This window comes from Myotis davidii, unplaced genomic scaffold (assembly GCF_000327345.1).
Source record: "Myotis davidii unplaced genomic scaffold, ASM32734v1 scaffold68, whole genome shotgun sequence".
Classification (NCBI taxonomy): Eukaryota; Metazoa; Chordata; class Mammalia; order Chiroptera; family Vespertilionidae; genus Myotis; species Myotis davidii.
This window is the reverse complement of record NW_006300376.1, coordinates 1,408,161-1,419,933: the sequence shown is the minus strand read 5'-3', so window position 1 is coordinate 1,419,933 and position 11,773 is coordinate 1,408,161. Positions and strand designations below refer to the sequence as shown.

At 42.7% G+C, this 11,773-nt stretch overlaps 1 protein-coding gene across 1 annotated transcript in view; it reads left to right on the top strand.

Annotated features, from left to right (window-relative positions):
* The window catches only part of NR2E1 (nuclear receptor subfamily 2 group E member 1), a 19,188-nt gene extending 9,324 nt beyond the window's left edge, over positions 1–9,864 (top strand). The window contains exons 6-10 of the mRNA XM_006777245.2: positions 1,088–1,234; positions 3,486–3,582; positions 3,970–4,119; positions 4,371–4,476; positions 8,516–9,864. Of these exons, the coding sequence (XP_006777308.1) occupies positions 1,088–1,234; positions 3,486–3,582; positions 3,970–4,119; positions 4,371–4,476; positions 8,516–8,678 (663 nt within the window). The 3' untranslated portion in view covers positions 8,679–9,864. The remainder of the gene's footprint in view (positions 1–1,087; positions 1,235–3,485; positions 3,583–3,969; positions 4,120–4,370; positions 4,477–8,515) is intronic.
* Positions 9,865–11,773: the final 1,909 nt, after the last annotated feature.

Below are 11,773 nucleotides of genomic sequence, written 5' to 3'. Positions count from 1 at the left end.
CCCACCCCACCCCCACCTCCCGCGACAGAGGCCCTTTCAGCGGGTTTGATGTAGGGCGGGGAAGGGAGGCTGCACCTTTGGAGACGGCCCGGTGCGGAGCCCCCAGTCCGAGCTGAGCAGGCCGCCTAGGGGGGCCCCTGCAGGTCAGAAGAGTGGACATTTGTTTTTCGAAGGAGGAGGAGAGTCCTTGAGTTGCAAATATTCGGGGTCTATTCTCTTGGGCAAAGCGTGGGTCTCTAACCTAAGAGAGGAATGTGGAACTCGCCCGGTTGGACAGTTTGGGGAACCTGACATTTGCCAGTCTCCTCTCACTCTCCTCTGAGCCTCCTGGATGGATCTACACCAGGCCCTCTACTGGCAGGGACGCAGCCAGAACCACCTCAAAAGGCTGCCACCTAGGGACTACCCTTCAGGCGTCCAGCCGGTACCTACCCACAGCTCCCACTCCAGGCCAAGAAGGGACCTGGGTTTCCCCCAGAGGAGGGCCAGCTGCAGCCCCACACGGCAAGGAAGCAGACACCTGGGCACACATGCACGCACAATATTTAATATTGCTTCCTTAGCCTTGATGTGTATAATAGGCTTGGGAAAGTAGTGTTATGAATATGTTGTCAGTTATGAATGGGAATGCTCCGTGAATGATTAAGATGTCTAATTGAAATATTTCCATAATATACTAATCCTTTCTAAAAATACTCACATGCATATTTGTGTTTGGGATGCCTATTAATTTGTACTTTTTTTCACATCTATTTTTATGTACACAAATGTGAGCAGCTCTTATCTAAATTGGGAGACAGGCCTGGCACTTGGCTCAGCCCAAGGAAAATTTGCTGTAGGGGATAAAAAGCCAGATGCCCCTCTGGAAGGAACAGGCCCGCAGAGTGGAAATGGGTCTCTCCCAGCAATTTCCTGAACTCTATAGATAGGATGTTTGGTTTTTATGCCCGTATGGCAACTGCCCATTTAAGCAGAACATCCAAGTTCCTATCTCCTTCTCTGTTCTAATTAGAAAACTAAAAAGCTGTCTCTCCTTGCAAAGCTGTGGTTTCCTCACTCCCTGGTCTCTCTGTGTCTCCCCACCCAGTACCCCCATGAGGTGAATGGGGCCCCCATGTATCTCTATGAAGTGGCCACAGAGTCCGTGTGTGAATCCGCGGCCAGGCTTCTCTTTATGAGCATCAAGTGGGCGAAGAGCGTACCAGCTTTCTCCACCCTGTCTTTGCAAGACCAGGTATGACCAAGAGGGCCAGAGGTCTTGAGGGAAGGGAGCTGGGAAGAAGCAACAGGAGTCAGCCTTATGGAACTGTAGGTTACCTGGATAAATCGCCAAGGTCAGGCATCAGTTCTACATATATATAGTTGATTTCAGAGAGGAAGGGAGAGAGATAGATAGAAACATCAATGATGAGAGAGAATCATTGATTGGCTGCCTTCTGCATGCCTCCTACTTGAGGAGATCAAGCCTGCAACCTGGGCATGTGCCCTTGGCCAGAATCGAACCTGGGACCCTTTAGTCCACAGGCTCTATCCACTGAGCCAAACTGGCTAGGGCAAGGCATCAGTTCTTAACAGCAACGAGGAATCTATCTTTACTAGCTTCTTTCTATGGGTTCAGAATATCTAGCAACGGACCTTACTAAGAAATGTAATTACGTTGTTTTGGGAACTTCAGATCTGGTTTACGAAAAACAAGCAAACAAGGGCATTATTTTATTTTATTTTTTTAGTTTAATTGACACTTCAAATTAATCACAAATTTTTAAAGACTTTTTAAAAATTGTTAAAAACAGTGCTTTCTTAACACTGGAACTGAGAGAAATAGAAGAGTATTCTCTGAAGATTTTTGGAGCTAGTCTCACTATTCTATATGCAGAGCTTTATGCTTTTCATTGTGATAGAGTTGGGGCCACTAATTTATCAGCATATAAGATTAAAGGGTGTGTTGCAGGCTAAGTTCTCTCTAGATTCTTTAATAAGTCTTTTAGAGATTTTGTAAACAGATGGGCATTGTGCATAATTCTATGGTTGTAAATGATATTCTGAGGCAATAAAAGTTTGTGCTGCTAAAAACTGTGTTGTACCAAAACCCAGAAATTTTGTTGTTAGGAACATCAGAAATGGCCTCTGACAGAATTTTTCTAAACTTAAGGGAAAGGAAGAGAATGAAGTGTTCACAACCTTGACGGTTACCAGTGCATTCTTGGGAATTAATGACAAGTTTCCCAAAAGGCTAATAAGTAGTTCTAAAAGCAAAGCATTTATTTCTTTAATTCATCTTATACCTAATTAAAGAATAATAGGGCCCCTTAATATAAAGTACATTTCCTACAGAAAGACCTGGCAATGTGCTAAAAACATCTAATCTTCTAGCATGGAATGTTCTTTTTTTCATGGCCTGGACTTTCAGACATGGCCAGAATTAGATACTGTTTACCTTGCGTTTTTTAAGTATTCTTTTTTGTACTTAATGTAATAAAAATAAAGCATTTTGAAAATTCAATCTTTTGATTTTGGTTACAATTTAGCTCTTAGCTTCTGAAAGGAAATCCTTCCATATAAATCATCCAGAATTGGTTGAATTTTTATAGATTTTTCAAAAAACAGATTTTTCAAGATGGTTAAGTTCTATCTTTGACCAGGTTAACTGGTTGGCTCTGATCATTTGCCGTGTGTGTGTGTGTGTGTGTGTGTGAATTGGCTATTTTTTTTTCTCAAAACAAGTATTTGTAGACTCTTTAATTCAAACAAAATTTACTTACGGTCTGCTACTCAACCCTTCGATGGAAACCCTTCAACAACTAGCAAACTGCAGTGAAGTGGAATCCGGTATATTCATTTGGAAAAGGAGCCAGATTTTCATTTTAAATATTCAGAAGCACATTTATTAGAATGAAAATGACAAGCACCTTGATGCTGTCCACTTATGAGTCTCAGAAAAATCAGTCAGTGAGATGAGGTAAACTCAGTAAAGCTCGATTAACATAATTACACCCTGATTTCCCTGCATGCCTCTTGGGAATTAGTGAGATCTCTCTCCCTCTCTCTGCCCAGCCCCCTATACCCACCAGGACGATGGGGGCCCAGATCTGCAAGCTTACTCTGGAATCTTCAACCCTGATAATATCAGCATTTTATAGGCCGGGTATTCACCTGCTGAGCGGCTGGTGGCATTTCATTGAGCCTGGGTCTCTGGGAGAAGTTTCTAGGTGGTCGGAAACAAATAGATGGGAGGACCAGAGGGTAAACCCTTTCCCAAGGGCAGCAAATTTTGGGAGCTTAGAATGGCTGACTCTCAAATGCCTGTGCTTATCTATAGGCACCTTTTGAAAAAGGAAAACAAGGGGAAGATAAAATATTCAGAGGAAAAATTACCAAGACAAGCATTTAAAACACTTTTAAAATAATAGAAATTTACATATTGAAATTGTTTATAAATTTATAAATTACACACTATATTATATTATACATCTATTGTATGACAGCTGATGCTTTTGGAAGATGCTTGGAGAGAACTGTTTGTTCTAGGAATAGCACAATGGGCCATTCCGGTTGATGCTAACACTCTACTGGCTGTATCTGGTAAGAATTGCACAATTTAATGACTTTGTTGTAGAAATTACCATAAAAATACATTACTGAAAAAAGAACAACATGTAAAGAATAACAAATTCCCACTGAACAATGGAGTATACCTGTCATTTATAAATCTATATTTAAATGCAAATAATGTTGTTTTGTTGTATTCATGACTGCTTGCATTGTTATTTAAATGCAAATTACTGTGTTTGTTATCATCCAAGAGACGATTTTATATTAACTTTCATACAATATAGCCAGTGTACATGGAATCAGATATCTTAGACTGACAATTGAATAGATATTGATATGCAGGATTTTGTCAAAAATCAATATTAAATTATGAAAATGCCTTTATATGATAGCATTTATTCCATGTTTTAATTCTAGGCATGAATGGTGACAACACAGATTCCCAGAAGCTGAACAAGATTATATCTGAAATACAGGCTTTACAAGAGGTGGTGGCTCGGTTTAGACAACTCCGGTTAGATGCTACTGAATTTGCCTGCCTGAAATGCATCGTCACTTTCAAAGCTGGTAAGTAGACACAAACCCCTGCCTCTTCTCCTTCCCCACTTTTGCCACATCACTAATTCAGTCACCTCAAATTCCAGATTTACCTTTGCAAAAACAAGTGATAGTTTTGAAGGGTGCTGAGACTCTTAGTCTGGCCTCATTTTGATAGCCATGGGGACTTGTGCGTTCTCCTGCTGGCTATTCACTTCAGGGAGATTTCCCATCTGCATTTCCTGTGCTGTCTATCACCGTTTCCTGGTCTTCATTTCTAGTTCCTACACACAGTGGTTCTGAACTGAGAAGTTTCCGGAATGCTGCTGCCATTGCAGCTCTTCAAGACGAGGCTCAGCTAACTCTCAACAGCTACATCCATACCAGGTGACTCTTGCTTGCCCTGAAGGTGTCCTTAAGAATATTGTTCCCGTTGTGAATGTGTGAGCAGGGGGTAATAAGCCAGTTCAAACTTCCTGACTAATTATTCTGTTGCCAGCCAATAAAGTTACTTAGAATTATGTGCTCACCTATATCACATGGTGCATGAGAGGAGCAAATAAAATTAGATTAGCAATTAGATTGCCAGATGCCTTGCAGCTGACCTGGTTGAACAAGTTATCCCATCATAATAGCTGAACACATTTGTATGAATGGACCGAGATGTGGGGAAGGTAAAAACGAAGGCCACGTGTTAGAGTTGATACAGTGGAGAGCAGTGAAGTCACCCTTTAAAAAAAGGCAAGTGCCTTTCTGTGGATGCCAATCCCCAGTAGAAGGACCAGAGAACTTTCTAGAGAGGCCGTCTGTACCCCCATCATAACTGCTGATGGATAGCTGTTGAGTTACTTGTAGTCATTGCACGCACCAGGCTATGTCTGGCCAAGCAGGGCCCATTGGCAGAGGCCGCTATGTCTACTTGTAGAAACTCTCAGTCACAGGGGCTTCAGCAGGCTTCCTCCTGGCCCACCGATGGAGCAGTCCTCCAGGAGGTATAGACCTTTCTGCTTTCATTTTCAGAGGGAAAAGGCAAGACTTTAAAGAGCTGTGGAGCTGGCTAGGTCTGTGGTGGACGTGAGGTTAGAACAGAGTTGCTATTCTCGTTTATTCTCTAGGCTGGCTGGCCTATTTATTTATTTATGTGCGGTTATGAGAGCCAAATGATTGCTATGGAGAGAGAATGGGAATTTTAGGGCTGGAGGGAGGAAAGAGGCAAAGAGAGAGAGAATGAGAAAGCTGGTCTTAAAGGGAAGCCGATGGAAGCCTGTCTCTATCATCCCAATGTCACCACAGGCACTGTGCTGGAATAACTTAATCAGATGGAGGGCGACTGTTAATGCCTGCCTTATACTGTATCCATTTGGAGTAATACCACTTCTGCTAGGATCTTTTATTTTTATTACAAATCCTCTTCTGAATTCTATTGAATAAAACTGTTCCCTGTCCATGGAATATCATTGAAACTGTGTTGTGTGCTGGTGCACTGTGTATATGTTTTTCTAAATTAAAGTGCCATGATTTTAAAATTTAAATCCACGTTAAATTTCAATATGTATATAATAGGCATTGAATATTTATTCAAAATTATTGAATGAAGCAGTACATAATTTCCCCACTAAAAATTAATCTGTATATTAGAACTGACCTCTGACATTTAGAGCCATTAAGGTTTAAAGAACATCAAACCAAGAAGAATATGATTTCAGTCCAGCCTTTGCTGGTGAGCACTGTGGGACACCAGAGAACAAGACACTGTCCCTTATTGGTGCATGAAGTAGGTAGAAGTATTACTCCAATTCAGACCAGAGAAGAGAGAAAAGCAAAGTGGGGAGTGGGAGAGACAAATTCTAGTTGCGGGAGGCGGGGTGAGGGAGAATCTGGAAAGGCTGCTTGATGGAGGGGAACACGCAGGAGCTGGTGTCCTTGAATGGCAGGGAGGAAGGTGCTCCTTTGAGCTGGTAGAGGGGCTGGTAGAGGGAGGTGCCGGAGAGGTGATTGAGGAGAATCTGAGAGAGAGGAAGCCTGAGGAAATTAAGCCACAAAGTAACGAAAGTCTATTTTAAAGACATGGCAAGTATACTACTTCTCCCTCACCCTCAAAACAAGGAAATTATTCATGGAAGGAAGTCATCTGCTTTGACATGGAATTCTTGTTTCGTGATATCTGCCACAGCTATAACTTAATATATTAAGATCTAGACTCATGCATGTGACAAAACTGACTGCCTTATTTCTTAGCTCCTTCAAATCAGGATCATTCTCCTCGAGCACTTTCCTGTCTAGAAAAATAAAATCTGAAATCAAGATGAAAAGTTAACACAGTGAAAAACTAAGAGTCAACATTGCAAACTGAGCTCATTGTTATAGCCGTGTGAGCTGTTTCTCTAATTATCTGTTATATAGGAGAAGGCATGGAATTGGCGTTTCACACAAACCATATGTTATCACTGAAGATCAAATACATGGATCTCTGACAGGCTCAAAACACTTACACCTGAGTAAAAACTTCCAGTTATTTTTACTAATGGATGATACCAGGGTCATAGCTATTCTAAAATATTAATTTTGAGCAGTCAGACATATGCTCTCTCTGTGTCTCTCTCACACATGCACATATACACATATACACACTTTGTTATTATTTCTCGGTAGTACCATACTTCACATATAATAGACAATTCTTGTTGACTGACTAACTGACCCCTTCTTAACTAGAGAATAAAATAAGTGGGTGAGAAGGTGAGTATATTATTTATTTACCAAAACTCAAGAATTGTCTATGGATTCTCCAAAATCCATCCTTTTTCAAAGTAATCACTTCCCCCCAGTGGTTCCTCACACTGGAACCTTTTAGCCCAGCAGTTCTCAACCTGTGGGTCATGACCCTTTGGGGGTCGAACGACCCTTTCACAGGGGTCGCCTAAGACCATCCTGCATATCAGATATTTACATTACGATTCATAACAGTAGCAACATTACAGTTATGAAGTAGCAACGAAAATAATTTTATGGTTGGGTCACCACATGAGGAACTGTATTTAAAGGGCCAGAAGGTTGAGAACCACCGTTCTAGCCCATTAGGTCAATGCAGCAGACGTGGTAGAGGCTCAGCTGTGTCCACCTATTGCAGGCTTCTCTCTCCTCTGCCCGATCCTGGGATGGGAAACAAAGTTATTAACAAGAATAAGTGGCCAAGGTGAAAGGGAGACCTGGGTCTTGGGATTTCTTTCCAAGAAACGTAGGAGAAGCTTTTAGCAAGGAGAGCAAGGGGTGGGATGTAGGCCTTTAAGAAAATGCAGGTAAGCTTCGCCGTTTCCATACTGCGTTAGTCAGTGTGGGGCGGTGATCCCCATCCATGGGTGCCCAGGAAGCTGGGTAGTCAAAGAACCAAGTGAGGCTCTCAGAGGCCCAGAATGAATGATCAGTCTCGTATCAGGTTGAAGAGAGGGGCTTTCACGTCTCAAAGCCAGGAGACAAGAGGGATGGTTGCTGTCCTGGATTTTACGTGCAGGGTGGGGTTACTGGGCAGTTAAACTCAGTGTTCAGCCACCTGACTCTTGGGAAGGAATTTTGATGTCCGTCAGTTCCCAGCACTTTGTGGCTAGTGGTAGAGCCTGGCTCAGTCACAGATATGTGACCCCAGACCTCAGTCTTTTAGGTGGTTTGTTTCAGTGGAAGGAGCCCTCCCTGGGGAGTGTATGGATACCTGATTCCAAGCAACTGACTAAAGAAGCATCAGGGCTACTGTGAGGAGATGGCTTATAGGCATCTGAAGGCAGTAGGAAATGAAGCGTGCACATCTGAACACAGATGTATGTTGGACATTAAGAGAGGAAATTGTTAAGCAATTTCCCACATCTTTAATTATATGTCAATTTCATTGACATGAAAGTTGGGTGGCACTGCCACCCAACAGAACTTAGCCTTCAATTTGCAGTGTAATAAGGATGGAATTATTCCTGAAAGTGACTAAGTATAATGCCTGAATAATAATTTGGAGAATTTCCTAGAAAAGGAATCCATTTTATTTGAGGGAAATTGCCTTGCAAAGGAAGAAACCTTGACAGTCAGAAAACATGGATACTACCGCTAGCTACTGCACTAGCACCCTTATATTTGTTGACTAGCCTAAGCTTAGTACCTTGTTTCTTCACTTTTCCCCCTCCAAACCAAATGCAACCCCTTTGCTAATGTCGAGACAGGCACCATGTGATTGTGACACCGTGTGTTCTCCAGGCCTGGACACTTCTGGCTGTAGAACCAGGACCGTATTAGGGCCCGAGTCCCAGACTCGGCTGCAGGGGCAGTGTGTTATTCATGAGGCCCAGTCAGGAAACCATGCTGGAGATGGTGTGTGCTGAAGTATGAGCTGTAATTCCCAGCGGTAATGGATCTGACCTTGCTTTCACGGCTCCTCCTGTTCCAGATATCCCACCCAACCCTGTCGCTTTGGAAAGCTCCTGCTGCTTTTGCCAGCTTTACGTTCTATTAGCCCATCGACCATAGAAGAAGTGTTTTTCAAAAAAACCATCGGCAATGTGCCAATCACAAGACTGCTTTCAGATATGTACAAATCCAGCGATATCTAAGCTCTTCAAGTTCCCACTTTCCAGTATGGGATAGTCTCTGATGAACTTCCATCCAGGGAGAACACGCTTCAACTAACCAACACTTCGGGAAGCAAATATCTGGGGGTGTGGAGCCTTCCGGAGAAAACATCCATGGACACAACAGTTCCAGTAGCTTTGACCTGCTGCTGCCTCATCCAGGGCAGGGCAGCCCAGAAGGACCGCCTGAGCAGAGAACTCGCTGCTGCCACGCCCCGGGAGGGCACACATGGAGGGTTGCCACTGGCCGTACCACTCTGCCTCTCACCTGGAAGATCCGCCTGAACCATCAAACACTGAAACACGAGCAGAACTTCCTTTTCGTTTTTAGTGTATAAAGTGGGGTAACCAAATAGAGCTCTGTGTATAACACCATGCAGCAACCTTGAGAACTATCTTATGAACTAGACTTTCTTGTAAAAACAATGGTTAGGTTTAAAATAAAAAGTTTTATCAAAATTTTCCCATCTATTGTAATACATCATTAAGTGGCCTTCAGAACTGAGTTAATAAGTGAAAGGTAGATTATGCTGTGAGATTTGCTTTTTCTCTATCTTTTTTTCCTTTCTTTCTTTTCTTCTTCTTTTTAATACCATAGGCCAGGCAACCTTGTCAAAGGATTGGTGGACGAAAATGAAATTCTCACCAGAACTTCAGTTTGGATAACATCTCAAAAATAGAAGTGCTTTACTAAAAGAACAAAAGTTGAGGGAGGGAGACTAAAAACAGCAAAACCAAATAAAGCGGAGGTGAAAGATTGAGGCAGATTGCTGTCCCATTAAAATAGTGCTGAAACTAAAGGCAATGAGGGTCCAAGCTCATGTTTCAGTGAGTCACATCAGACAGGAAGCCAACACAGATGTGATATTGAATGGAACTTCAAAGAGATGAGCACTAAGAGGTTTCTCGATTGATCCACTGCTAACAGTCTGAGACTCTTAAATGCCTTTCAGAAAACTGGTTTCTAGTAAAGCCTTGAATGTGTGTGTGCATGCACACATACACACATACCACCACCACCACCACCACCACACACCCCATTCTACATTGTAAGCTGCTCCTTTGGTATGAAACTATACTTATGAAGATGTAGAAACAAACATTTTAAAATAGCTGCTGTACTTTTCACATTTTGATTTAGTAGTTTCTAGCACTGAGGAAAACTATTCAGCACTTGGACTATCATAGGTTGAGTAAAACTTTTCTTGTACAAAGTGAATTAACTGATTTGTGAAGTTAAAAGGTTGTACTTCATTGTATTTACAAAGAATAAAAATATATTGAATCTAAATGAATTTGAACTCTGCCTGGTTCCTTAGCCTCCTTCCCTGGCTGGTTCTCACCCACCAGATACAAGGTGGTGGCGGCAGCTGGTGTAGAAACTGAAGCTCAGAGCACTCCAGCCTGAAGAACTGAACTACAAAGGCAATTTCCTTTTTACAGTGAATCCCATTTGTAAAGTGATGAATAAAGAAATAAAACAAGATTCCATTCTCTGCAGCTCTCAAATATAATTGCATCTGTTAGGAAAATTGCTGTGTGAGGAAGAAAGAGGACGATTAACAGAGTCTTCACTCACTTACTCCTCTGTTTCTAACTCTCTTGCCAACATCTCAATCCTAACCAGGAACTTAAAATCATTTAATGATCAAAAGATAAAGTGTGAAGAACTTTACTGGGGAGTAAGATGTCGAAGGAGCAGTAGGAAGTGCATTCAGATGTTACCAGGAAATCTCAGGGCACTGGCCCCACAGCCAGAGGTTGGTAGTGGAAGTCAGAAGTGCCAAGGCCACGGACACTCTGGGTTCCTGCTGGGGAGCAGCTCCAGCGAGAGTCTGGGGCAGAGGCACGAGCAACTGTTGGCTACACTGACCTTGCAGAGTGCATGTGTGGAAGTTCAGTCAGCCATGTACCTCTTGTCTACTGATTCCACAGAGAAGTTAGTCTTAACGAAAAGCTGGGAACTCAAAGATGTGTGCAAGTATGTTCCTTGCAATACTATTCATATTTAACCACTAAATGCCCACCAACGGAGAAGAGCTAGATTGCAGTATATATAGAGAGTGTTACAGTAGTTAAAGTGAATAGACTAGAGCCAACATGTCAACAAGGGTAAATCTAAAATACAGTGTTTTGGGTGGGTGAGAAGTGAATTGCAGAGGATACATGCAGGTTGGTATTTCTATAAATAGATCATGTTTATCTATAATAATAAAAGCGTAATGTGCTAATTAGACCAGACATCCTTCTGGGTGACCTTCTGGATGAAGCCCGGGCTGCGAGGGAAGCCTGCGTCCCGGTGCCAGAGGGTAGCAGGTGCCGGCAGCTGGGGGAAGGGAGGCCTACTCTTGCACCAGTTTCGTGCATCGGGCCTCTAGTAGATATATAAATATATAGCAAATGTTTGAAACGAACATGAGTATAACACTAACTGCATGAGAGTGGTTACCTCTGGGGATGGGTGGGATTGGGGAAGGGTACCAAGAGAACCCTCAAATGGCTTATTTTATAAGATAGTAAAAGACCAGAAACACAAATGAGATCAATGACAAGATTTGGTAAAGCTGGGTGATGGATCCAAGGCTGTTCACCCATGTTAGTCAAGTTTTGCTTCAACGTGCTGGGAATGCAACAACACATTTGTATTTCTTGCTTACGGGAGCCTCCAGAGTCTCAGCCGGGCCTGGCTCCAGGTTGCGGTTTGGGTTCAAGTGTGCTCCAGTGTTTTGTCATTCTTGACTGACAGCTTCCCTAAAGCAACATCTGTGCCTGCCAGAATGCAGAAGTGCAAGAGGCCGAGCCAATCCAGGCACACTCATTTAAAGCTGCTGTTCATGTCACACTGGTCACTTTCCACTGGCCAAAGCCAGACACACGGCCAAACCCAACCTCAAGTGGGCAGGGACGTGGACTCCTCTCACGAAGGAGGGGAAGGGGGACTACCACTGACCTATAATGAAATTTGTCACAATCATAATCCACTTCCATCTATTTTAAATATTCTTAGTAAAATTAAAAGGGAGTAAGCTTCCTGGGACACACCACAAATACTGGTTCCCACTGGAGTTGCCTTTTCT